The 27,965-nt window shown below is 46.6% G+C and overlaps 1 protein-coding gene across 6 annotated transcripts in view; it reads left to right on the forward strand.

Moving 5' to 3' along the window:
- GALNT18 (polypeptide N-acetylgalactosaminyltransferase 18) overlaps nucleotides 1-27,965 on the forward strand; it is a 362,191-nt gene that overhangs the window by 222,936 nt on the left and 111,290 nt on the right. For all 6 annotated transcript variants that reach the window (XM_065528547.2, XM_065528548.2, XM_005578608.4 and 3 more), the window contains one exon: nucleotides 27,753-27,936. In XM_065528547.2, the coding sequence (XP_065384619.1) occupies nucleotides 27,753-27,936 (184 nt within the window). The remainder of the gene's footprint in view (nucleotides 1-27,752; nucleotides 27,937-27,965) is intronic.

Here is a 27,965-nt window from a genome sequence, read left to right on the forward strand (position 1 = left end):
TCAGCCTCCCAAGTAGCTGGGATTACAGGCGCCCGACACAACACCCGGCTAATTTTTGTATTTTTTAGTAGAGATGGGGTTTCACCAAGTTGGCCAGGCTGGTTCGAACTCCTGACCTCAAGTGACCCACCAGCCTTGGCCTCCCAAAGTGCTTGGATTATAGGCGTGAGCCACCACACCTGGCCGGTAGTATATACTTTTTAATGTGTGGTTTTCTGAGTACTGTTTTGTATAATTTCTCTCTCTCTGGGCAGCTGCATTGTAAACTCCTCAGAGAGAGGGCTACATCTTAGACACAATGTCTCTTATAGGGCGCTCAGGACACACTGCTTCAAGGAGTGAATGGCTGCGGGTGGGGCCTCCAGTCGGTGCATTCAACAGGCAGCTGGGAGCTCTGCCCTGGCCTCCCTCCTTCTCTTCTCTGGAGCAGCCATGGCTTGCTGCTATTTACTGCTGCTGCTCGTAATCCCAGGGGATCTGGTCCCTTTTCCTTTAGCTTTCCAAACCTTTCTTTGGCCATGCTCTTCTTCTCCTTTGCCCTCATTTTAGGTTTGTTAAGTTCAGTGTCCAAATAAAGTTATGCACCTCCCTTGTCCTGCAGTGCCTCCTGACTGCATCTGAGATAACATGGTCACTGGGAATATCTCCTCTCCTGTGCCCTAAATCATCTGGCAGCATTAGCTGGCTACATCATGCAGCTGACTTTGAGAACACTCTGCAGTGCTATTTCTGAATAATAATAAATGGGGCCGAAGCCCAGTGGCCTTTGCTATTTATCTCTGGCTCTGCAGAACAGAGACGTGTGTGCTGAAGTGGCACAGGCTGTGTCTCGGCGGTGGTGGCTCTCTCAGGGGAAGGCAGCTTCCCTAATTGCCTCTTCATTGCAGAAGTGGCCTGGTCTGTTTCCTCAAGGGAACGTTTGCTAATCTGATTGGAGGGTGCTTTCAGCAATTCAGCACCAGCCCTATGCCTGGTCTGTCAGAAAGCTGCACGACTGCAAAGAAGGATGTCTGTCAGCTGGACACGCCAGCCTTTAAAACCAGTCCCTGCCATCCACAGCCATCCTCAGGCACCTCCTCCCCTTTACGGCTTTGGCCTGAACACATTGTCTCTGCCTATGACATGTAAAATCCCAGATTGTTCCCAAGTCCTGGGCTTGGCAATCTGCTGGTTTGCAGCCATTAGGCTCAGCACTTTGGCAATGAGCTTGCTTTCTCCCTGAACCGAGTGGGTTCTTTCTCCACTTAGGCTATTCTAAGCTGTCCTAAGAAAGGCCTCCTCCTGGTCCAACCTGGCCCCGAGACCCTCACCTCAGTGCAAACCCTCCAGGGATAATATTCCTCCTGACCTCACTCTCCTGCAAAGAACCTGAAGACCCACACCTATATGGGCAAGGCCTTGGGCTTTCTTCCAAAAGGGCAGGGATGGGAACGTCCACGGGCCAAGGACATGACCCTGGACTATATTTGACTTTGATAGTTCCCATGTACTTTCTGTTCTGCTGGCTTTTATCTCGGGCGTCTCCCATGTATTCTGATTATCATATTTGTTTGGATGATTGTGATTCCAGAATATGGCTTTGGACACATTTTGAAATTATTTTGGTATACTGCCCCAACTTGTATGGCATTTTAACCCTCTGGGTCCCTAGTGTTCAACTTTGCCTTTATTGCACTGCAGTGGCAACTGGGAACCATCCCTTCCTTTCAACATGGCTGAAATAGTACATAAATGTTGAACCATTTCTGTAAGCAACTTTGGAGGTAGACAGGGGCTGGAAATATGAGTGTTTTGTGATACTTGCCAGCTTTCAGTTCATTTAGTATCAAAAGTTAGCCCTATGGAGACAGAATATTTCAACCTTTAACTGTAATTTGATAGTTGTCACCAGGTGCCAAGGTAGAAAACCAGAAAAGGTACAATAAATAGCTGAGCTGAGTCATTACAACAGACTCTTGTAGAAACTGCAGACATTATGACGATTATCCTCCTGCCTACTGAAGGAGGATTTTCTACAACAGCTCTGGCAGCCACTAATCCAGGCTGCATGCTTAGCCCATAGTAGGTGCTCAGAAAATATGGCTCTTATTTTAAAATTCAATGATGTACAATTGCTCTCATACATATATTTTTATTAAGATGATGATGTAAGTTACACAGTTCACAAGGAGAAAATCACAATAGGGAGATACACTGTGGGGGAATGTCTATCCTCGCGTGGCTGTTTGAGACTCTCCAATCTCTCTGCTAGGAACCTCCATGGGATGAGATGCGAGGCTTCTGGTCCAGCAGGACTGCTGACACCTTGCCTGTTGTAGAGCACCCTGTTGAAGGTGCTAAAAATCAAATTAGGACTAGTGCAGCAGTGAGGCTGCCTGCAGCAAGAAAGACAGACATGCAGAATACAGGCATAGCATGGAAGGGACACACACCCATATGTCCTGCTTGCCACATAGAACTCTTACCCATCACTGCATGAGTCATCTTGACTTGTTCACTCTCAGGAAATGTGAACTGCTCTCTTCCATCTGATAGCTTCTAGGCATTGAAAAGACATCTCCCAGCTTGCAGATTGGACAAAAGGCGCCCTCAGAGGGCCCCCACTTGTGGTCCCGCACTCAGCCATCTCTCTAACTTTCCTAAGGAGAAAATGTGATCCTTTCCTGGGTTCTGAGGCTTGCCCCCGACAAAGAGCCCTCTTGCCTCTATGTGGTTCTCTTTGCTCTAAATCCAAAAGCCCATGGAAGAAGAGACCTCAAACCCCAGCCTCATGTGCACAAGTCCCCTCCTCCCCCAAGTCAGTGAAAATCTGCCACACCCTTCCACCTCCATCTCATTCCTTCCAAAGTCTAGCCACTTAAAATTCACTTTGAAAAGGACTGATTTAACTAGTCTCTGTGGAGGAGAAAACCATAGTCTTAATTTTGTCTTAAAAATAATTTAAGTGTAGTGGGAATAAATCCAAATGATTTTTAGCAGTGATGCAGTGGTTTTCTCGTGAGTCTCCTTCATAGCCGAGAAATCTAAAACTAAGGAAGGGAAGAGGAGCTGGTCTCCTGTATACACCTTGCCCTGACCACCCACACCCAACACTGACTCCCATTACCCAGCACAGAGTGGACAGAAATGAGTGGAGGCCATTGACTCAGGTCGGCCATCGCCGGAGCTCAAAACACAGAAGTGTCAGGTAACTGAGTCTGACTTCTCTAAAGTACAGGAAGGTGTCTGACCACCTGACATACAGTTATGTGGGAGAATAGGAAGGATAAACACAGAGCACAGCACAGCAGCTCTATTGCTTCATCTGCTCCCCCATGACAGGAGGGACCCCTTTCATGCTCTGCTCTAGGAAACATGATCGGCCTGGGTGGCCATGGGCTGGGAGTGGAGTCCAGGTCTGCTGAGGTCTGGGTTAGGTGTGGCTGGAGCATGTTCAAGTTGAGGCCAGGGGGTGGTGAAATCATAGCTGATGGTGTCGCCAGGATATGGTTAGGGTCTGCACAGGGCTGGAGCCAGGATGAAGGTTGGGGTCAAAAGGACATTAAGGTTCAGATGAAGTCAGAGTTAGGTTGAAATGAGAGTTGAGACAGATAGAGTCCCATTTGAATGAGAATATGGTTGCGGGCAATAGAGCTTGAGAGGAATTCCAGAACACAGGGTGGGATGGAGGGCTTAGGTTTGGGTGGAGCCGTGGTTCAGATGCACTCAGACATTTTCCTTCCATATGACTCCTTACTTCTATAACACGGAATGTTTGGCCCACTCCCTGGGCGCTGTTTGATCCTTAACTCCTTCTGGGCCAGGGCTCACATCAGCCTTTGAGTGTTTCAGCTCCTGCTCCTGCTCCTCTTGCCTTTCTAAATTTCATGGGCATTTGCTTTCCCTAGGGAGGGTGAGAGGATAAAAGCAGCCGAAGTTGAATCCAACTAATATACTCTCTTGTCTTACCTATTCATAGGTGGATGGTGAGGCAGAGGCATTGGCACTGAAGCCCAGGGCTCCCCTGGGGAATTCAGTGATCAATGCCATCCCCATTTCCTGGAGCAGTGATAATTGGCTCCATGCTGTGCACACATGAACCCTCTAGACACTCACTCCTTTACAGAAGAGGCAGCGCATTTCATGGGGAGCCCATGAGATGTGGTGATGCTCTCCTCCTGCTGCCACGCAAGTGGCAGGGCATTCGCTCATCATTTGCCTGGTGTCTCTGGGCACAGCTCCCTCAGAAGAGCCAGGCTACCTGGATCCTGCCCACTGCACATGACTCCTCTGGAATAAGAGCCAGAAATTGAGGACAGAGATCCTCTGACCATTTAATGGGGAGCAGTTACAGCTGCTGGCAGCAGGGCTGGGTTTACTCTCTACCATCCACAGCAATTAAACTGAAGGACAAGGAGCAACCTCACCCTCTTCAGCAGCGTCACGGAGCACTGTGTCCTCCAGCCCACAGACCATCAGCACTCTGTCCTGCACCTGGCCAGGGGGAGAGTCGGCACAGCAGTTAGCAGAGTCCACAGTGCAGTTCAGGGTGAGACAAGGCTACTGTCTGCCAGGCAAGCTGTCCTCCCCAGGTGGTGGGCACTAGCTTGGATCAAAGCCTCTCTCTCCCATGGCGGAAGAACGGGGAGGAGGGAGTATAGCCTTGGACTAAGACCCCTTGGGGACTTTCAGAAGAAGTTCCAGAGGGAAGAAAATGTGATCTGACCTCTCAGAGACAAAGAATGACACATGAGGATGGTCAAAGGATCTAGAAGTACAGTATTCAGTTTCCAGAAGGGAAGGCTTGGGATGCCCAAAGCAGCTTCAGAAATCAGGACTGGCTGGTAGGAGAGTTCCCCTGGACAAAAACTTGGAACCGGTGGGTGGACATGACTGCAGAGTAGATTTCTTGTATACTTGAGAAAGAATTTTCTCTCACCCACAGCTGTTCAACAGGAGAATTAGCTGCTTTATAAGGTGGTGAGTTCCCCATGCTAGGAGATAATCAAGCAGGACACGGACCCCATATCAGAAATATGATGTGGAGGATTCACACAGTGCTGAAGGGTTGGATAAACTAACTGTGGAAGGCCCTCCCGTGGGCAGCTTTGAGAGGGATGCCTCAAGTTCAAGGGCAAGCGTTTGGTTTCAGGTATCGCTTGGCTTTCTGCCTGCCCTTCCACTGTACAGACCCCTGCTTTGTTCCCTGTCTGTGTCCTATCATCTCCTCCACACCATGTTGGAGTGTCATTCCTTCTGCCCTAAGGAGAGCATGATTCTTTCTAAAGGATCACTTTTCTTTCTCAGTTCTGAGGCTCACTTTCCTCAGGGGAATGCCTGGGGCAGAGAAGAAAGAAGCACCCACTTTCCAGAGCTGTGCTAACTCCAAAGAGAAACAAGCATTACACCATCTCCCGGGCCCATGGGGACACCTGAGCCTCCTCGTCAGATGCCAGCAGCACTACAAGAGACCATTTGTATTTTTGTATCTTCCTATTTCCCTCCTGCAGACGCTGTGCTTACCTGCAGCTGCAAGGCAGGTGCATTAAAATGCCACACTTCAGGTTTGGAAAATGTCTGGGATTTATAGTTCCCTAAAGGGTTTTTGGGAGACTGGTTCTATCCATGAAAAAGAGAACTTATGCCTTGAGATAATGAAGTTTGAGGACAGAAAGCCATGCCATGTGCAATCCTTCTCTCCAAAAGCTGTGGCTGATGTCCTCAATATCACATAACTCCATGCCCTGAGCAGAGGCCTATGGGCACCTTGACAAAAGTGCTTTTTGTTGCTGAGAAGTTCTGCCCAGCATGGCAGTGGATCAGAGGAAGCCGTCCACCATCAAAGCCTGGTTCAATAAGATACAAGCAGTTTATGGTTGAAGACAAACTGTCATCATGGATTAAAACATGTCTACACCCCCAATGACAATAGTTAATTTTTCTGAGAATATTGGATGAGTTGCTTACATTTCATAAATGAAGAGGAAAAAATTCTAATTCCGCCAGGCTGGATCGTTTAAGACAATCTCTGTTCTATAAACACTCTGAAGGGTAGCGTTCCCAAGATGATAGAAAATAAACCATGATTGCGTGATTCTTCTGTTGCCTTACTATTTGCTTTCTAGCCTTTCTGCCTTTCTGTGAAGAATTCTGTGCCAGCCATCTGTGATTACCTTGAATTCACCTAATAATACGTAAGCCTACTTCATCTCTTCTTGCTTTGGTACATACTATTCCTCTAACTAGAAGGATTTATCTCACAAGGATTTGTCCACTTGGCAAACTTTTCTTTATTCGTTAAGGCCCAGCCAAAATGCCAGTGCTTCTGTAAAGCCCTTCCTTACTCTCAACAAGAGTTAGTTGTTGGGAGTCTCCTTAGCTATTTGTACACACCTCTATGGTAGCACTCACCATTTAGAGTGGAGCTTATGGATCTATTGTTTTATCTGTCTTCCCTTTGGCTAGGAACTCTTTGAGACAAGGGACTGTCTCTTTAATGTTTAGAACAGAGCCTGGCACACAGTAGGTTCTAAGTAAAAGTTTGCCGAATGTGCATTGTGTACTGTATGTACAGCAACCTGGCCCTTCTCGTTTATGACTTTGAATGCATAAAAGTGAAATGTTTGATCAGAGTGACAGAAGGGGCTATTCCCTAGTAGAGGAATCCCAGTATCCTTGTTCCTAGAAGATGAGTGTATGCTCAGGATGTCAAAGGGGTACTCGGAATGGCCCCCTCAGCATCTGCACGTGTTACAGGAGGCAGGGCAGTGGGGCCAAGGCCTGAGCCTCTAGGACCGAGTGCTGGGAACAGGTCAGCTGGACCATGCTGCCCAGTACCACACCTTGCAGTGAGCTCATCAGAACTGAAGTCACACAATAGCCTGTCCTTGTGAAGGATCACATTTACTGGCTACCACAGGAGGTGGATCATGAGTTTGTGTGCTGATTTGTTCATTCCCCATTTAGGAAAGGAGATAAGTTTTCTGTACTCTGAGCTCTCAGACCTGGAATGTCTGAGGTTGAACACATCATGATTTCCTGATTCTCTTCTGGGTTTGCAAAGGATCCAGAAGCATCCTTTTTCCTGACGGAATGGGGTTTGGAAACCTACAGTGGGTCACATGGAGATCCTTTGAGAGACTCTAGCCTGGCGTTTAGTGTCCTCCATGATTGGAATCCAGCCTTCCCCTGGTCTCATCTCACTACTGCCTTCCTGTGTCCCATATCCAAGCACTGCCTACGTTCCTGCCCAGGCCGACCCTCAGCCATTGAAGATTGGGGGGCCTAGCCTCGCTCCTGGCACTAGAACCAATTCTGTTCCCAGTTAGGAAAATTTAGCGCTCTTTAGATCAGTACCTCAGTGGTGCATACTCATGGCACGGTCCCAATAGAAAGAGATCGGCAGGAAATGGAACAAGAGCTAGACACCTACTCCATCACCATCCAGCCAATTAGAGTCAAGGCAGGATTAGCCTGGGGACAGCACAGACTTTCCTGGTGACATCAAAGCTGGGAGTGATAAGCATATTTAAGAATGGAAACAAAGTGAAAGGAACCAAAGAGAGCTCCTTTGCCCGTTTTGCCATGTGAGGACACAGCAAGAAGACAGTGGCTGATGAGCCGGGAAGAGTGCCCTCACCAGACACTGGATCTGCTGGCATCTTGATCTAGAACTCTCCAGCCTTCAGAACTGTGAGAAATAAATTTCTGTTGTTCTTAACTCACTCAGTCTATGGTATTCTGTTGTAGCAGCCAGAACAAAGAAAGACACCTTCGTTAGACAGGGCATACATTCTCTGGTTTGCCACAGTCCTTGATTACTCACGTTTTGAGTTTGCAACCTTCCTCAAGGATATGAAGGAACACTTTGTCTAATGATCATTGCATTAGCTATCTATTGCCATGTAACAAATTATACTAGTCTTAACAGGTTAAAACAACAAATACATGTTACTGCACACAATTTTGAGGGTCAGAAATCCAGGAGTGTCTTAGTTGGGTGGTTTTGGATCATGAGGTTGTAGTAAAGATGTTGATTAGGGCTGCAGTCATCAGAAGGCTTGACTGGGGCTGGATGATCTGCGTGGATCTTTTCTCATGACATGGCAGCTGACCTCCTCCATAGTGAGTGATCCAAGAGAGAGTGTCCAAGCTGGAGTGGTTTTTTGGTTTAGTCTCATAAGTGACACATCATCACTTCCACTGCTGCCATATTCTGTTTATTAGGAGCGGGCAACTGAGTCCAGCCCACACTCAATTGAAAAGAAATAAAGCGTCATTTTTGAAGATAAAGATATTTTAAAAACCTGTGTACATAACCACCACAATCATTAAATTGGATAATGCATGTAAAACCTTTATTGCTATATACTTAACATATAGTAAGTGCTCGATAAATGTTACTTGCAATATTTATACTGTAGTATAAATAATCATTTTCCTCTCACTGGGTTAAAATCCCATGTGTCCATCTGGTTTTCCAACCTTTTCTTCTCCATATCAAAACTTCCTATTAGTTCAGTGATAACCCAATGTCCTGTGTTGTGGTCACCTGGGCTGGGAAACTGGAGCTTCTTGGGATCAGTCAGGCACTCTGTTTGTGTTCATTTTAGCAGAGTAGTTAACTGCCCAGAGCTGAAGCCCGACTGCCTGGGTTCATATCCTGGTTCTGCCACTTATGAGCTGGTGACTTACCATAAAGCCTCTGAATTTGGTTTTCTCATCTTTAAAAGAGTGGGGATTAAAGGCTCTTCCCTATAAGCTTGTTGTGAGGAGTAAATGAATTAGTGAAAAGTGTTTAGAAAGTGCTTGCTGCCTCACAGCCAGTGTTTCCTATAGTGACTATTTAGCCCTTTCCTCCACTTTGCCAGCTGCCCAGTGAGGTCAGGCAGAGATAGCCCAAGGCAGTAATGCCCAGAGCATGGGTTTATCCCAGGACCTCTAAGATTTAGACAGAGAGGAAGTGGACACAGAAGGAACACACTTTGGAAAAAGACATGCACAGATTTGAATCAAGCCTGTGCTACTTATTAAGTATGCAATCTTGGACACGTTACTTAACATCCCAGTTTTCTCATCTATAAAATGCAAATACCAATAGCTCCTCTCAGGATTGTTTTGAAGATTAAATAATGCCTATAATGTGTGGAGTACTTTAGTGAGGGAACATAGCAGTTATTTAATAAATGTTAATTTCCTTCCTCTTCCCTTCAAATCGAGCATTAGTCTCCCAGGCATGGAGGCAAGCAGCTGAATGGAAGCTGAGGGGCTGCACTTTCTCTCCAGCATCTCATACAATATGCCATTGGCCCCAATCAGCGGCCCCTTCTTGCTCATCTTCTTAACTCTGTTCTTACAGAGCCCAATCAACCGCAATTTTGAATCTCCTTTCCATTTTCTTTTTATGCCCTTTTAAAAATACAAGCCCTTGTGGGCCGGGTGTGGTGCCTCATGCCTGTAATCCCAGCACTTTGGGAGGCTGAAGCAGGTGGATCACTTGAGCCCAGGAGTTCAAGAACAGCCCAGCCAACATGGTGAAACCCCATCTCTACTAAAAATACCCTATCTCTACTAAAAATACAAAAACAAATCCGGGCTTGGTGGCAGGTGGGCGCCTGTAGTCCCAGCTACTTGGGAGGCTGCGGCATGAAAATCACTTGAACTGAGGAGGTGGAAGTTGCAGTGAGCTGAGACGGTGCCATTGCACTCCAGCTTAGGCAACAGGGTGAACCCTGTCTCAAAAAAAAAAAAAAAAAAAAAAAAAAAAAAGCCCTCAAGAGTTCTCCAGGTCCTAATTATTCTGGGTTTCCTCCCTTTTTCTTCCTGCTTTGGGTCATTACTGGTAGTACAAGCAGTCCAAGAACCTCCTCCCAAAGCCTACAATCCACAGATTTCTTTCCCATTCACTCTTTGATATCTGTCTACTAAAACCCAGGCTCTGTGAACACCTGGGCCTCCCCTTCTCTCTCAAGCAGGCACTGTGGAAAGACATGGACATTTCCCTTACAGTTCCCAACACTCCACTTCACCACTCAATCCTTTGTGGGTGATAGGAATTGATAAGCCCAGAATACCAAAAGACTTTAAATAGAGCCTGTCTGCAGAGTCCTAGGAGAACTGTGGACAGTCTCTGGAGACCTCCCAAATACCCCCAAAAAAAGGCAAAAGGGGGTCTGTGTATGTAGGTGTGTGTATGTCTGCACACATTTCCCATGGGGGTGCATTTGTTCACAGGAAAAGACTCCTAGGTTTCCTCTGACTCTCAGAGACCCCCAAGATGCACAGGGGAGGGAACCATGGCATCATTCCCTCCAGCCACTGGGAGAGGAAGTTGTTAGCAAGTTGTCAAGCACCCTGCTTTGACTGGAATGAATGCCTTTCCTTTGGCGGCCAAGACCCTCCCTATTTGCCTCTCCACTGATGCTGCAGTGTGGGCCAGAAACACAGCCTCTCTCTCCCTCCATCTGGTCAGAGTGCCAACTGCAGATTAGATCTCCAGAGCTCTCACCTCTGTTCTTCTTCCCTTTTGACCTCACCAAACACTTTCACCCTTAGAGTAGTTGGTGTTAATCCCTCCAGACCCAACCACACTAATGCCCCAGACTGGAGTCCCGCGTGCAAATCTTTGCAATCACCGTGAGATCATCCCCACGCTTGGCTTCCATTTTCTTTGTTTGTTACCAAGCTGTCCATGTTGCTATGTAGACTTCTGAGGAGGGAAGTTTTGTTTTCAGCTCCCATCTGGATAGTTTCCTCGTCTGACTCATCCGTACCTCCCACATGTGAATTCTTTCTCCATCGTCCCTGCAGCTCTCCATAGTAACCCGTTTCATGCATTTCTCCTCCCCCGACTGCTGATGACATCACTTAATCTCTAAGCAAAGTCTCTCTCCTTCACCTCTCAAAATGTTGCCCTTCTTGATCCAGCTCTTGTGGATCCCAGGCCAGAATCGAGCAAGCCAAACACTGTTTGCGAACACCACTGACAGACCCAGCCGCTGTCATGCCAGTTCTTTGCTCTTTCAAATTCAGTGAGAAAAAAGCAATGAATGTATCACGCAGCTATCCAAGTTCCTCGGTTTCCTGCCCAGACTTTAAAGACTTTTCTCTCTAACTCTGTGGGATTGTTCAGCCCCATGGGGATCAACAACAGAGGGAAGTGGTTGTTGCTGGGTAAGGCTCAGTTGTACCCCAGGAAACTGGAACCTCTCCCACCTGGCTGTGTCCTCCTTCCCCCTCCCCTCCCCATCTCCACCACTTAGCAGTAGCCAGGAACAGCTGTCCTTGTGCCCACTGGTTCTGGGAATCTCTTTTTAATTAGTTGACATTTGCATCGTGGTCATGGTCAGTGTGCTCTGCCTACAGAAGGTCTAGCTTTCTCCTCCTGTTTCCCCAGCGTTTCAGAACCTGCTCTCCATCCTTCATGCCATCTTCCTTCATCCAGAGTGAGGTCCCCTTTCTTCATTTCGGCTCTGCTGCTGTTTCTGTCCTGCTGGTCTTTCTCCCACTGGGCCTCCTTCCTTCTCTCTTTTCTTTGCATCATTCCCTCCACTCTGCAGGGAGATACCTTGTTGAAAGTGGTTTTCTAGGTTCATTCACCTTCCTTTCAAGTGCAGTGGCCACTTGTATTTGCCACACATCAATTGGCCCTTGCCTCACATAGGAACACCTGAAGCTCCCTGAGGTCCCTGACGTTGCCTCCTCACCATCCTTATAGGTTCTGGGTCTGTTTCCCCATCTCATGGGATCATTGTGAAGACTAAATGAGCAAATGTGGGTGAAGCCCCTAGCACAGGTCCTGCTACATATGCAGATTAAATGGGCTGATACAGATGAAGCACAGGCCCTGTCACACAGTGAGCCCTGAAGCAGGCCAAGGCCACCTGTCTCCTTTTCTTCTCCCTGTTTCCTCTCGGCTCCCCTGCTCCTGATTGGACACGATCACTTCATTAGCAATCACCAGGCTGTCCTCTGTGGCTGTCTTGGGCCAGTAGCATTGTAAACTTGTCACAGAGGCATGGGGACCCCAGCCATGCCCAACGTTCCAACTGTGGGACCTCACAAGGCTCAGGTTGACAGAGCCTGAACTTTACTTGAGGATGGGTGCCTGGCACTGTGTCATCCACATTTTTGCTGAATGAGTGAATGAATATTCAGGAAAGATGATAACCCCAGTTCTGAAGCTGGAGATCAACTCTGCCTGATACTGCAGGGCTGAGTCTGTGTGCTGAGTTGTCTTCAGACTGGGTCCCTAATAGCATGTCAGACCCTGCTTCCTGGCCAGGCCAGCCCAGCCTCTCACCTGGGTGGTCTATGAGTCATTTCCATGGTGAGAGCATCAGGCCTGGCTACGCTAACTCACAATGTCCAGGGGAAGTGAGGAACCCATTACAGTGCTAGGGAAAGCCAGGATGTAGTCAGGAAGGGATCAAGAATGGGGGCAGAGGATAAGGCCCAGCCTGTCAGTACCACCTCTAATTTCATCTATCCCTGTCCTGGATGCTGTCTCAAGCATTGGGCCAGGGCCCTTGTTAGAGACCCAGTGTGGCCATGATTAAGGCTTGGAGCTTTAGTGAGGAGCCCATGACTTGTGTTATTTGGAGGGGAACAACATAAAACAAAAACCTCCCCTCCTTAGGTTTCTAGAGTGGGCCAGTTCCTTCTGCTGCTACAGTAGAGTTTTTAATTAAGAAATTGATGAAAAGTTCTTCCTGACATTTCAGTTCATCTCTTGGAGACCTTTAGGTGGGAGGAATCTAAACAAAGCTTCCTTATGACTTCCTAATGGTTTTTTTTTGGCCCATCTTCTAAGGCCCTCTCAATCTCTCTACCACTCACTTGTCTAACCTCCTCTCCCAAATTGAATTTGTGTCCCTACACTCAGCCATAGCCCACATCTGTTACTCCTTCCCAAGCATGTCATGCACATTCATCCTTCTAGCCTTTATTCATTCTGTTTTTCTGCCTGTGATGGTTTTTTAATGCCCCCTTTATCCTCCTAGGAAAGCCCCTTCATCCATCCATTGAGACAAATGCAAGTAACATTCTGTAAAACTTGCCCTGAAGCCCCTGCAGAGGTTGTCACATCCCGCACTGTATTTCCACTTGTGACAACCACTTTTAGAACATATTTCAATGCATTCAAGTTACTGGTTTAATTCTTTCTTCCCACTAAACTATGAGTTTCTTAGGAGGTGGATACTGACTTACTCCCCATCTCCACCACTTAGCGTGAGGCCTGCTGCACGCTCAGTGCTTAGTAAATATCCACCAGTTGAACACATGAATGAAAGGAACACAAACAGGACATGAAGTGAGAAGGAGCAATATTTTTGATATTTGGGGGCATATCTATCAGGGAAGTAATATTTCTTGAGTTTTCTAAACTAAATCTCATGAGAGGACTGTGATGACGTATGTTCCTGAAATAGAGGGATGTGGAAAAAATCAATAATGCTGAAAGGCACAGTGAGAAGATGGGCTGACAGTCTTTGGCAGTCTTTGGAGGGCAGCTCCTGAGTGAGGTAGGTTGTCCATCCCACCTGTCCTGGTGTCTCTGAGCTAGCTGTTGATGTTCCTCTACTGGCAGCCCATGTCTGGCATTCTGATAGCATCTCAAGGACCTGGGTCTCTGCCTTTGGTGGCTTTAAAGGAAGAGAAAAGCATATGCAAGGAGAGCAAGGAAGCCCACATGGCCTGGGCAGGGGCTTAGGAACAGGCTGATATTGGCAGTTCATGTGGAAAGCTGGCAAGGGCACGCCTTTAGCCTTAGACTCTGTGCTTAAAAGCAAACAAACATAAAAATACATAAAGTTTCCAGAAGTCAGTTTGTTTTTCTACATTTGGGATCTAGCAGCAGCCTCAAACCAGACTCAAGCAGTTAGTAAACTCTCAGCCCATTTAGGATCCCGGGAGCGTGGACGGTGGCCCACCTGGGACCAAAGCCTGGATTTAAGAGTCTCCCTCAATACCAATCCCTTCCAGTCCCATCAGCAACCCCAGGGCTGATAAGAAAGGTTTTGTCTTGGGGGGCAGTGCTGGCCTACCCCACACCCAGACCCCATGGCTGCTGTTTCAAGTCTGAGGCTGGGTGTCCCCAAACTGACGGTTGGCCCCACCCACTTTGCTGCTGGACTGCCTGCTCCCATTGTCTGGACAGGCCCTGCCCTGCCTTCTCATGCTTTCTACTCTCGTTTCAGTGACCCTCGGGGACTGAGCATACAGAGGTTGTAAGAGAGGTCGGCAGGGACATTTAGGAGGAAAGATGGCAAAGTCTGACTGACCTGCCCCATGATCCCTGGGATGGAGCCTGCTGTCCTTAGCCATATGACTTTAGGAAAACATCTTAGCGTTGCTCAGCCTCCATTTCCTTATGTTAGAATGGCTAATAGTATAGTATCCGTAATAATAGTATCCATAATAATTACAAATAAAATTTAAAAAACTGTCTGTAATGCTGTTGAACTTGCAGAGTCCCGAAAGGATTGAATAGGGATTGTGTGTGAAACAAACCTGGTGAGCCCATGTTCACCATGTGTCAGAACCTGTGCCAAGTGCTGAAAACTTCAGAAAGTAGGTTCCACATAAACAGTGACTTTTGTTCTTTTTTCTTTTTGAGACGAAGTTTTGCTTTTGTTGCCCAGGCTGGAGTGCAGCGGTGATCTTGGCTCACTGCAACCTCTGCCTCCCGAGTTCAAGCGATTCTCCTGCCTCAGCCTCCCGAGTAGCTGGGATTACAGACATGTACCACCACGCCTGGCTAATTTTGTATTTTTAGTAGAGACAGGGTTTCTCTATGTTGGTCAGGCTGCTCTCGAACTCCTGACCTCAGGTGATCTGCCTGCCTTGGCCTCCCAAGGTACTGGGGTTACAGGTTAAATGGTGACTTTTTAACTTCAAGGTAGTTCTGAGGCTTACCAGTGGGCCCATCAGCTTCTTTCTTGGTATTTTCCAGAGAGGTCCTCAAAACCTTTGTTTGAGGATTTCTGTCCCACGTGCCATGAATCCATGGAGTCAATAAACCTCTATTGAATGCCAGGCTCCAGCTGGGCTCTCTGGATACAGAGAAGGGTAAAACCGTAGGTCCCTCCTCAAGGAGCTCACAGTCCAGTGGAACATTCAATGCATCAGCACAGTGAGGGATACAGGGCCAAAGGGCAGAGGAAACCAAAGGAAAACAGTACTAAAGTCTTCCTGGAGGCGTTTAAATGTTGGTCATTAGAAAGCATTGAGCCAAGACATGACTCATGCACTCGTTCATTCTTGTGATACATGCTTATGAAAACGAAACACATGCCTGTAGCACCTCTGCCATGTGCCAGGCTCGATGTAGCAGATCTGTCAGGGCTGGGGTGTGGCTCTGGCCTTACCTCTTAGGTGTGCACAGCGCTTCCAGTTGCCCAGATACCTGCTTCTCTTTACCTGGGGACTTTCTTCAAAATCCTGGAACATTGCTTTGCCTTGCACAGAACAGGCTGGATGTGTTGGAACTTAACCTGCCCCTGGAGCAGTCCTTAACCAATGACTGCTGGGATCGATATATAAATACCCTGGCCCCCTCTTCCTAGCCTCATTTTGCTTATTTGTAGGATGGGCCTAAGAATATAAAGGTTTCTGCCTCAGGGGATTGCAGTGAATGAGAAAAAAGATAGCATTAGCCTTCCTTTATTTTTTCATCTGCCTTAAATCAGAAAGTGAGGCTGGCATGACATTTGTAAGGTCCTAGCACAAAGCCTGGGTGGGTGCTCCCTCTTGCCCTTGGTCCCGTAGAAATGTATTAAGAGCACAGAATTTGGAGCCAAAGTGCTGAACTTGGAATATAGGCTCTACCACTTGCTAATTATTTAACCACACTTCAGTTTTCTCATCTATAAAATGGGTTACTAGTAGTACTTACCTAATAGAGGGATCATAAGGGCTAAGTGGCAATACAAATAAAGATCTTAGGAGTACCTTGCACATAGAAATCACTGTTAAGGGGCTGTTAAATAAATAGATGCAGGTTGAGACGGGAAGGGGTTGGAAATTGAATCGGAATGGCTAGGTGGTAAGTGGCCCTTGAGGAGCAGCAACTGTGTCCTGCGCCTGGGGAAGTCCCAGGGCAGTTTGCTGCAGGGCTGGCTTTCTCAGAAATGCAGGACAGAGGGTGAGAGCTTGCGCCTGCCCTAGGGACCTTCCTTTGGAAAGGAGGGAGGGAGCAAAAGAGTTCAGACTGATGAGTAGGTAATGGCACCAGCTGTGAAGCACTCACAACATGCCAGGCATTGTCTTGTGGATTTCCACAGCGACCCAAAGAGGTAGAGGAGAGAACTGAGGCTCAGAGAGTTTAAGTCTTATGCCCAAAGTCATGGTAAATGGCAGAGCTGGGGATTACATTGAGGCCTGTCTCTCCCTTAAGCCTCTGTTCCTACTGCTCTACTTGACATATTTCAATAAAGAAAGAAAAATGAGAAGGGCAGGAGAACACCTGGGTTCTGCTTTGTCACTGGTCCTTCATGGAACCCCTCCCTTTGAGAATCCATTGCTGGAAGGTGTTTTGAAGCAGAGAAAAAGGGCCTTCCACCTCCGTACTGACAAGATCGGGCTGGGGTATAAATACATGTGTGAAGCCCGCCAGGTCTCTTGAGTCGTGAATCAGCCAGGGTGAGGCCGCTGGTCACACAGCCTGAGCAGCGGTGATTTGCAGAAGTACGGAGCTGACATACAGCCTGTGGGAGTCTTAACTCTTCCCTCAGAGGATGCTTGGAGCTGCCCTGGCAGGAGCTGGAGCTCAGGGCCTGAGGTTGGCCCTCACAGGTTGCCTGGTGTATGTTTTCTAGTTCCCTGTGTCTGTGCCCCAAGGAAAAACCAGTCCCCTTCTAGAGCTGCAGGTGAGGAAAAGCTTCCTACAGAAGCTGAGCTGGGTCAGGGGAGGTGAGAAGAATGCGCCAGGCAGAGGTAGCAGGTAGTTCAAGGGCACTCTGGCAAGACTGAGCTTAGTGCATTTGGGAGAATGACGAGCACAGAGTCTTGCAGGGAAGGCCGGACCAGGATGTTTGACCTCGTAAGCCATCAACAATTGGTGGTGGGGACTGGGGGTAGGATGGTGGTGAGCACACCCTAGAGTGATTACTCTGGCATTTACAGGAGCTTAGACTCATGGGATCTCAGAATCCTGGGAGTTAGTATTTAAGAATCAGAGACTCTAAGAATTCTAGAATTTTGAAATTTTGGATTCAAAATCATCAACTCTTGGGATCTCAGTCATGAGATTTTAGGATCATCAAATTTTTGAGTTCAGCAGCATTCTAAACTCTAAGCCTTGCACAAAAGGAGAAGCCAGCACCAAAATTCAAGTTGGCCTCTGGGTTAACTGCCAAGGGTCACTGGACCTTCCTGAGTGCTCACACATAGGGTAGGAAGACCTGGGCCTGGGCCTTCTGGAATTCCCTTTGCACAGTGGGATGTCCACACAGCTCGTTCTCAGTTCTGATATCACCTGCTATTAAACACTATTTGCCAGCAATTCCCAGGGCTTTGAGTTCTTGGCATACCCTCCCTAGAAGCTCATGGGAGGACTCTTCTCAGTACTCCTAAGCTGGAGGAGCTGGGGCTGGAGCAGCGTCCACTCCTGCCTGGACACAGCTGACATCAGTCACCCATCATGGCATTTTTAATAAGTCCTGTGATTCCTGCTGCACACCCTCCTCAGAGTAGCAGGAGTAGTTCCTGCCCTGTAAGTAATTTCACAGTGTTTGGTCCATTGCCCCACCTTTACTTTACAGGAGTTTCCTCCTCACACAGCCCCAGGAAGTACAAAGGCGAGCTGGACCTTTGCCAAGGTCATTTAGTCAGCGAAGACACTGACTTCTATTAGTTCATTATTCTCATTCCCATCTGCTAAATTACTCAAGGTGGACGAATAGAGAGCGCGGAGTTATGGCCCTAGGGGAAGAACTTCTATTGTGCCTAAGATGCTGACTCCTTTGGAAGGCTGCTGGACAGACTGGAAAAGAGCCAAGTCTTCAGAGGCAGGCAGGCCTGAGTTTGAATCCTGCTTCTTCCTTACCTTCTCTGTTACTTGGACTATGTTCTTTAAAGTCTCTCATCCTTGATTTTTCCCATTTGCCATTTGAAGATAATAATGAAGTTATATCTTCAGGTTGCCTGGATTTGCTTTTCAGCTCTACCATCTTCTAGCTCTGTGACACCAAGCAAATCCTTTAGCTTCTCTGGGCTGTGTTTCCTAATCTATGGAAGAGAAATAGTCATGCTACCTACCTTGAGTAGCATTGTGGTTGCTGAGAGTTCTGAGTGAGTAATATATGAAGCAGGTTGAGAGCAGTCCCCAGCACCTGATAAACTAAATAAACATTGGCTATAGATATTGTTTGCAGGGTGGTAACGAGGTGAGGGTCTTAAGTGGTGCCCACCATATGTGCGTAATATATCATTGCTGAGTGAATGAATAAAGGATGGACTGATTTGAAGTGCTGAGCACAGCACACATCATGTCGTGTAGGGGAAGGGCTGCAGGACTGCAGCCTTTTGGCCCTGAGCGTTAGACCAGCGCTGGGGCTGACCTGGACTATCCGAGCTCATCATGCCCATCCTCACCCAACTCTGCACATCTCTTCCCAACTCAGACTCAGTAGCGTCAGGCTGGTAGCCCGAAATCAGCAATGGTTGAAGCATTTATACCACAGGCAGTGGCAAACATTAGAAATCAAGGTTTTTTGTTTGTTGTATTTTTGTCTTAATTTGAGAGAGAGAGGAAGAAAGGGAGACTGCGTTAAACTTTGGTTAGAACCCAACACATTCCTAACTGGCCAGGTAAACATTTTTCTATCACCTGCCACAGTCATCTTCAGAGACCAGTTTTGACCATTTTTTTTTACAGGATACAACATCTTAGGGAGAATAAGCCATTTTGGCGCTGATAAGAGGTTGTTTGTGGGTTTTGAGAGCCTGGCTTTGGAAACCCTGCTAAATTTGGAGTGCATATTCCTTATGGGTTTTGATGGCCATGAATGCCCTGCTGTGACACCAAAGAGTAGACTTTAAAACAGATGGGTGGGGCCTATTAGGTGGTAAATCTGGGACTTTCTGTAACTTGATAAGGCTGAATTAATGCTTGCAGCTTCCCAGGAAGATTATAACACTGTGTGCCTGAACCCTGTAGCCTGAGTAAGGGAACTATTTAAGGCCATTCCAAATCTCCTTTAGTATCAATCGACTTTGAACAAGTGTAGCTATTAAATGAGCTGGACAGAAGTGTAGCTGTTAAGCGTAGCAGACAGAAGAATGAACCTCGGGGAAGACATTTGTAAACTGCAAAGCTTGTCTGGAGTGATCTTCAAGACAGAGGAATACACACAGCGATGCTGCCCGGAGCTCTCTGGGATCCCAGGTGCCCAAGTCAGCCTCACCATCATTCATCAGCAGGACCATCTGAGTCCTGAGCCCCGACTCCAGATTCTCCATGGAGGTGGGGACGGTGACATCTGTCTTTATTTAATTTTTAGCTTTCCACTTGATGTGATGTGGATGATCAGCTAGGTTTGACAACCATTGCATCCTTATAAATAATCTCTCTTTTAAAATGTGTTGGCATAGCATTTGTGTTTCAGTGGCCCTAAATGGCTTCAGAGGAAAGCCAGTAAATCTTCTGATCTGAAGAAGACAAGCCACTTTTCACTTGGAAAGGAGTAAACACACTTTTAATCTTTAAATTAGCACCACTGGAGACAAGCAATCAATTGCACTTGTCAGTGGGAGGTGGATTAGTGGGGGTGTGGGTGGGGTGTTCACACTCCCCTCCTGGGCAACTGGAGGCATGGGGTGGCAAAGCTATAATCCAGGCTGGGCTTTGAGGAACAGCATTGAGCTAGGAAGGAGGGGTGTGGCCAACGTGGGACAAAAAGCCATGTTTAGAACAGTCCCCAACACCTGATAAACTAAATGAATAAGCATTAGCTATAAATATTGTTTGCATGGTGGTAACGAGGTGAGGGTCTTAAGTGGTGCACATCATATGTGCATAATATATCATTGTTGAGTGAATGAATAAAGGATGGATTGATTTGAAGTGACAGCTGGGAAATGACAGGGGACAGTCTAAAACATAAGACCCAAAGATGGTCATACAGAGAAACGAAAAGCAGCTGTAAAGGGAAGGACCCACAACTGAGGGCAGCAAGATGGAGCCAGTGAGTTTGGAAGAATGAAGAGAAAAACTACCTGGGCAGGTGTGAGGAAGCCTTTTTCAGACTGCATTTACGTCCTTCTGTTAAGGGCTGGAACTACACATATTTGGGAGGAGATACCTTTTTCTACTCCATTTTAAAGCCCACCATTTTATTTCAGTTGTAACCAAGGTTGGCCAATCCATCAGAATCTCACCAGGAGATCCTTGTATGAAATTCAGATTCTCTGGTCCCACCCCAGATCTATTGAATCAGAGTCTTTGTTGGGATGGTGCTCTGGAGCCTATGATTTAAACAAGCTGATTCTTATGCAGGCCAGCTTCTTATTCTTGGGAGGCAGGATAGAGTGTAGAGGTGGAGTATATGGACTCTGGGGACAGCCTAGTTGGATTTAAATCCTGTCTCCACCACTTGCTACCTGGATCACTTTGTGCCTTAATTTCCTTGTCTTCAAAATAGAATGATAATAATAGGAGCTATATCCTAGGTTTGTTGAAATGATTAAATGAGATAACATATACCAAATACTTAGAATAATGGCTAGTATACTGTATTTACTGTTTTTTCTTTTATCCAATTAATGCAGAGATTAAAAAAGAGAGAAATAGGGTCAATATTTTGAATTTAAGCCATCATACACACATCCATACACATTATGCGTATAGGTCAAGAGTTGAAAATGTAATGCTTTCAAGAACCAGGCAAGTGTGAAGCAATTGGTGGGACCCATGGTGAATTGGAATGTACAACTGTCTTAGTTTGGCTTTCCCAGAAGCCAGGGAGATCCTGAGAAAAGATTTGGGGCCAAGCCATTTATCTGGTAGATGATCCTAGAAAACTGATGAGAGAGTGGGGATGGGAGACAGAGAAGAGAAGAAAGCTAATACCATGGGCATCAATGACATGACTGCTGTGGGGACCTGGACTCCATCATCCTGGGAACCACCAGGAGACTCGGAGACTCTGCAGTGTCATCCCACCTGAGAAGTGAGGAAGCTGGGTTATACTCATTTCCTATGTCTGTTGTAATGAAAGTACCACCATCTGGGTGGCTTAACCAACAGACATTTTCTCATGCTTCTAGAGGCTAGAAGTCTGAAATCAAGGTGCCAGCAGGACTATGAGGGGGAATCTGTTCCATGCCCCTCTCCTAGCTTCTGGTGCTTTGCTGGCCATCTTTGGCAGGCCTTGGCTTAGAGATGCATCACTCCAGTCTCTGCCTTCCTCTTCACATGACTTCCTCCCTCAGTCTGCATCCAGATCTACTCTTTTTATAAGGATACCAGTCATACTGGATTAGGATCTTATCCCACTGCAGTATGATCTTATCTTAACTAATTATATCTGCAATGACCCTATTTCCAAATAAGGTCTCATTCGGAGGTATTAGGGTTTAGGGTTTCAGCATATGAATTTAAGGGGATACGATTCAACTCACCCATGGGGTATTCATGCCCCAAATCTTCCCCTGAACTGATTGACAACTACTTCTGTAGATGGTAACTCCACAGCATTTCCTACTTCCTCTCCCTCTCTGCTATAGGTTGGATGTTTGTCCCCTCCAAATCTCATGTTAAAATTTGATCCTCAATGGTGGAGGTTGGGCCTAATGGTAGGCATTTGGGTCATGGGAGTGGATCCCTCATGACTAGATTAATGCCCTCCCTGGGATGGTGGGGAGAATGAGTGAGTTTTCCCTCTACTGGTTCCCATAAGAGCTGATATAAACAGCCTGGTGCCTCCCCACTCTCTCTTGCCTCCTTGCTTACCATGTGATCTCTGCACATCCTGGCTCCCCCTCCCCTTCCACTGTTAGTGGAAGCAGCCTGAGGCCCTCACCTGAAGTGAATGCTGACACTACGCTTCTTACAAAGCCTGCAGAACCATGAGCCAAATAAACCTCTTTTCTTTGTAAATTACCCAGCCTTAGGTATTCCTTTATAGCTACACAAATGGACCAACACTCAATTCCTGTGTCTCTCCTACCACATGCCTTTTAGACATCCAGTAGCATGGAAATTCTATAAGGGCTGTGTCTTAGTTTGAGCTGCTATAACAAAGTCCCACAGACTGAGTGGCTTATAAAAACAGACGTTTTTTATCTCAGTTTCAGAGGCTGGGGGTCTGAGATCAGGGTGCCGGCATGGTCAGGTCCTGTTGAGGGCCCTCTTCCAGGTCACAGACTGCTCACATTTCATTGCATACTCACATGGCAGAAAGAGGAGAAGAGCGCTCCCTGGAGCCCCTTTTATAAATGCACTAATCCCATTTATGAGGGCTGCTGTGGTTCAAGTATTTCCCCTGCAAAATTTAGGTGTTACCAGTGTGAAAGTAGTAAGAGGTGTGGCCTTTTCAGAGGTGAGTAGGTCATGAGGGCTGCTTCCTTGTTCATGAGATTAAGGCTTTTTAAAAAGATGATTCTTGAAGCTTTAGGCTAGCTTGCCCTCTGCCTGCTGCCACTTGAGAACACAGCAAGAAGGCCCTTACCAGACACCAAATGCTAGCACCTTGATCTTGGGCTTCCCAGGCTCCAGAACTGTGAAGAAATAAATTTCTGCTCTTTGTAAAGTACTCAGTGTCAGGTATTCTTAGTTATAGCACTACAAAACAGGCTAAGATAATAGCTCCACCCTCATGACCTAATTAATCTCCCAGAGGCCCTATCTCCTAATACCATAACATTGGGGGTTAGGATTTCAACATAATCAATTTTGGGAATAAATAAACACTCCGTCCATTGCAGACTGTCTTGTTTACAGTTATAATCACAGCAACTAGATCAGTACCTTGTTGAGGTATGATCAAGGCATGCCAAAGATTATTATTCCATGAAAGGACTAACAGTAAGTGTATTAGTCTATTCTCACACTGCTATAAAAAACTACCTGGGACTGGGCAATTTATAAAGAAAAGAGGTTTAATTGACTCAGAATTCCACATGACTGGGGGCTGGGGAGGCCTCAGGAAACTTACAATTATGGCAGAAGGTGAAGGAGAAACAGTCACCTTCTTCACAAGGTGGCAGGAGAAAGAGACAGAGACAGAGAGAGAGAGAGAGAGAGAGCGAGAGAGAGAGAGCAAGTGTGAGCGAGTGCAAGGGGAAGTGCCACACTTTAAAACCATCAGATCTCATGAGAACTCACTCACTATCATGAGAACAGTGTGGGGGAAACTGCCCCCATGATGCAATCACCTTGACATGTGGAGATTACAATTCGAGATGAGATTTCAGTGGGGACACAGAGTCAAATCATATCTGTACGTGCTCAATATTTGTTGAATGAATGAATGAATGAGTGAACTCTCCCTTCATTTCTATGTCCACAAAACCTAGAGAAGATGTGTGAAATGCTCATCTGAACCTTGAGGGAGAGATGAGGAACTCTGCCCAGTTCTCTACAGCAAGCCTAGGAAGGCAGTTTTACAAAATGCCTGTGCACCTGCCTTCCAAAGAGCAAAGCCCCATTAGGCATCAACTTTCAGATCCTTTAGTTTCCTTTATGCATGAGATCAGAGTGTCCCATTAAGTGCTTAAATCAGATTAACAGCCTCTATGCCAGACCTTTCTGGCTCAGCCTGCTAGTAGTTGTGGAGCCAACCACTTTTTATGGAAGCAGTGGAAGGGGATAGATGAGGAGGGGAGAAGGGCTCTGTTTGACCACACTGGTGAATCCCCCGTGTTTCCTTGGCATCTAAGTCTGAAGAAATGAGAGCTGGCAAGCAGCCTGCCCTGAGCAGACCCTGAGAGGAGGCTCCCTGTGGGGATGTGGAGAGTGGCCTGTGACCTCCCAGGAGTGAGTGGTGCTTCATCACTGCTTCTGGTAGTGCTGGTTTACAGAGGTCCCTCTGATGTCAGGAGATCAGGGATTTGTGGACAGTAGGAGAGCGCTGAAGTAGCAACATAAGCAGGATGACACCTGGCCCCATGCAGGGTGCAAATTGTATTTCTCTGTCAACATGGGCTATTGACAGCTCCACATTGACTCTAGATCTGAATCACAGCAAGCAGACTCCCTGCCTCCTCTTTCTCCAACACATTAAAACAAGCACAAAATATACCTTCCCTTTTCCTTCCACAATTATGGTCCTGTCCTAACCCACCAAGATACTTTATTAAATATTATTTATAGAAATTAAAAATCAATTAAAGATAGCTTGCATAGGGAAGAAAAGGTAAAAGTCAATCAGGTTTTAAATTTGAACCAGAAAATCAAAGGTTTAGCAAAGATAGGGCAGCAAAAATCCTGATAAAATCTTTGTGATTAGTCATTATATTTGTCTTTGAGCTTCCTGGCAGCCTTAGCAAGAAGGCAAATATGATGGGCTGGGTACTTGTGTTTGGATGTAAGAAAAAACACAAGTTCAACTCCAAAAACACAATCTTTGGAGCTAAGAAGTTCTGAGAGATATTATATGTGAACATGCATGTGTGTTTGTTTATGTGTATATACAATAGTTAATAGTCAATATATATAGTATACAATGGACAGTGTCTTGGAAAACAGTTTTCCAGTCGATGCAGAAGTACTTTTGAGATAGTTCTTTCTTGCTTTGGCACCTAACAAAGATGGAAAGAAAACATGAAAACCTAATTAAGTAAAGGTACTTTACAAAGACAGAGGCAGTATCATCTAGGGTATTTCAAGGCATTTTTTTTCTTCTTCGTTTTCTTTTTTGGATAGCAGTTGTTTGGTTGGGGCTAAGAGAATTCCCTCTTCTAATCAGCAGCACATGTTTGGGATGCAGCTGACTGGGGATGGAATTTTTTACTATCTGGTCCACCAGAAGCCTTTACTCCAGCTCAGTGTTGACAGAGCTCAGAGGTACAAAGGGGCAAGTAGCTCCTATAGGAAGCAAAGATTTTCATTTCTTGCTACCACCCCTCAAAGCTCATTCTTCCTCTGACTGCATTTCCTGTGCATCAGGAGTTCACAACCTTATTTTAACCCCAGCACCAGACCAGAACAATAGACAATGTTTATTATAGCCATTGTGTATAACAAACCATTCCAGAAGTTATGGCGTGAAACAACCACCATCCATTGGCCCAGAATCCTGCAATAAAGGCTGGGATCACTGGGCAGCCTGTCTCTGCTCTACACAATGGCTCTCCTGGTCAGTTGCAATCAGCTGGTGGCCCGACTGGGGCTGAAGGATCCACGAGGGCCTCACTCACCTGTCTGGGGCCTTTGTGGGGTGGCCTAAATGACTGGGCTGGAGCTTCCTTAGTTAGGGCAGCAAGAGAGCAAAAGCAAAAGGCTGGAACTTGCACAGGGTCCCTCCTGCTGTGTCTTGCTGTGTCAAAGTCCAGCTCAGACTCAGTGTGTGAGGCGGCCACACAAGGATGTGAATTTGGAGAGGTGAAATTCATGGGAGACCATTTGGTAGCAATCGTCCTCAGCCTCCTCCCATCAATACCTTAGTCACAGTAGGTATTGACAGGAGTCAATTGGCAGGAGCCTCACCTGAGGGTTGAGGAGGCAGAGAAGGGGACAGGTATCTCTCTCATGGGGAAGGGTGGGAATTTATGTCAGGCCATTTGGTACTAGCCCAGTTCTCACTCCAAATTCTGTGCACTCAGCACTTAACTGCCCCCATCAAAAACCCAAATATCAGACTTTATGAGCTCTATTTAAATTTTTCAAAAAGGATATATGAGGAATGGACCTTGGAAGTGATAAAACAGTAAATGTTTTAAGAAGCCTCCTGGTAACGGTACTTGAAGGCCTTGTAAGTGTGAGACACACTGAGTTATGCTGCTCCATGGCCAACGTCCTGACATTTGTGGGACAGTGGCCTCTTCAGGCAGCTGCAGACCTCAAGATTCAGAGATCTTGAGGTCATCTTCGTATGGACTGCAGTGAGATATAAAGCATGTCAGTGGCAGCCCAGAAGTCAGTCAAGTTTTCTCCAGGCTGGAATGAGGACACTGACAGCCCCCACCAGCCCTAGCTTAGGACAGGAGTCACACTGTTTAAAAGGATTACTTGAATGACAAGAAAGGCCATATCCTTATCACTTTTGCAGAAGCTGGAAACCTGGAAGGGCTGGATTAGAAAACCACTGGGTAATGAAATCGGGGGACAAAAACATTTTGACATCCAAAGAAACAGTGGAAATCTTTAGAAAGGCTGATTAAATAAAAGTAAACATAAGATTCTTTGTTATCACTCAAAGCAGGCACTCATATGTGCACACACACACAAGCACTTGCACGTGCACCTGCATCCACAGAGATGGGATGGAGGAGGCCTGACTTAGTAGCACCATGTAAAAATAATTTGTAAGTATATGTTAACAGTAAGCTTAATTTGAGACAAAAGTAATCAAAGTTGTTGTGACTTTAGATTATATTAATAGGAACATAGATTCTAGATTAAGGGAGGTGATTTGTTTCTTCTATTCTGTATAGCCCAGTTTACTTTAGAAGTATTAGGTCAACTTCTGCATAATACGAAAGGGTTCGAGAAAAACTAACTTAATTAGAGGGAAGTTTAACATGATTAGAGAATTTGAAATCGTGAGATATGCGGAAACACAAGGAGGAACTGAAGCTATTTGACCTAGAGAAGTCCTTAACAAGGACTTAAGAATGGGTTTCAATTCTAAAGCGTTGTTATGTGGAAAGAGGGACTTGATCTGTCTTCTGTGTCTCCAAAATAGGTCCCATTGGACTCATGAGTGGAAGATTGAGGGACCCTGGCATTTCAGGTCAAAAGAAGGAAGAACATCTAATAGTTGAAGAGGCCCTCTAAGGAATGGATTGCATAGATTTCCCTTTTACTGCAGGGGCTGGATGATCACTCATCAGGCAGACAGAGGGGATTCACACCTTGGGATGGATGCTTGGTTCAAAAGGAACTTTAGAATTCTGTCCAACCAACTATAAGGGCTGTCATGGGCTCTTGCCTTAGCTGCTGTGGAAAACATAATGAATGCAGCTGCAGTGCCCTCTCTTGCTGAGGGGTTCAGGGGTTGCTGCTGAGGCCTGTTTCTGTTGCTGCAGGCCTCATTTGCAGTTCTGAAAAAGCAGAGGCATCACATGCTTAGCCAGGCCTAGGACCACAGGCAGCAAACCAACACCAGCTGTTCACATGGGCACAGCTCCTGGCCATCCACTTCCTAGAAAGATGGAGATCCAGGCAGAGAGTGGATCCTGGGCTGGGGTCTTGGCAGAGGGATCTTCCCCTGGGGGTTATAGGAGCACCGATGGAGATGGAGACCACTAAGACATGGTTTGAAAGTAGACTGTGCCACTCACAAGCTGCATGATGCTGGAGAACTTGACTAATTCTTTTGAGCTACCATTTTCCCATTGGCTTGTTGTGAAGATTAAATAGACCGTGTGTGCAGTGTATATGACCCTGTGTATTGCTGAGCCTCAGAAAATACTGTATTCCCCTCTATGTTTCCCTTCAAAACTAAGCGGTGCTGGCCACTGTGGGGACCACTGAAGAAGACACAGGGAGGGGAATGGGCCCCCCAGCCTTTCTCTGGGGATCAGTTCACCCTAAAAGAGTGACTGTTGTGATTGCCCCTTCTGCCTCCTGACCTCCCTCCCATGCTAAGTCTGCATTTTCTCCCTGACAGAGGAACTGAAGGAGAAGCTGACCGAATATGTGGACAAGGTGAACAGCCAGAAGCCAGGCTTCATCAAAGTCGTGCGTCACAGCAAGCAGGAAGGCCTCATCCGCTCCAGGGTCAGCGGCTGGAGGGCAGCCACTGCCCCTGTGGTGGCACTCTTTGATGCCCACGTGGAGTTCAATGTGGGCTGGTAAGTGCCCCCTGGGAGAGGAGGAGGAG

Source organism: Macaca fascicularis, chromosome 14 (genome assembly GCF_037993035.2).
Source record: "Macaca fascicularis isolate 582-1 chromosome 14, T2T-MFA8v1.1".
Classification (NCBI taxonomy): domain Eukaryota; kingdom Metazoa; phylum Chordata; class Mammalia; order Primates; family Cercopithecidae; genus Macaca; species Macaca fascicularis.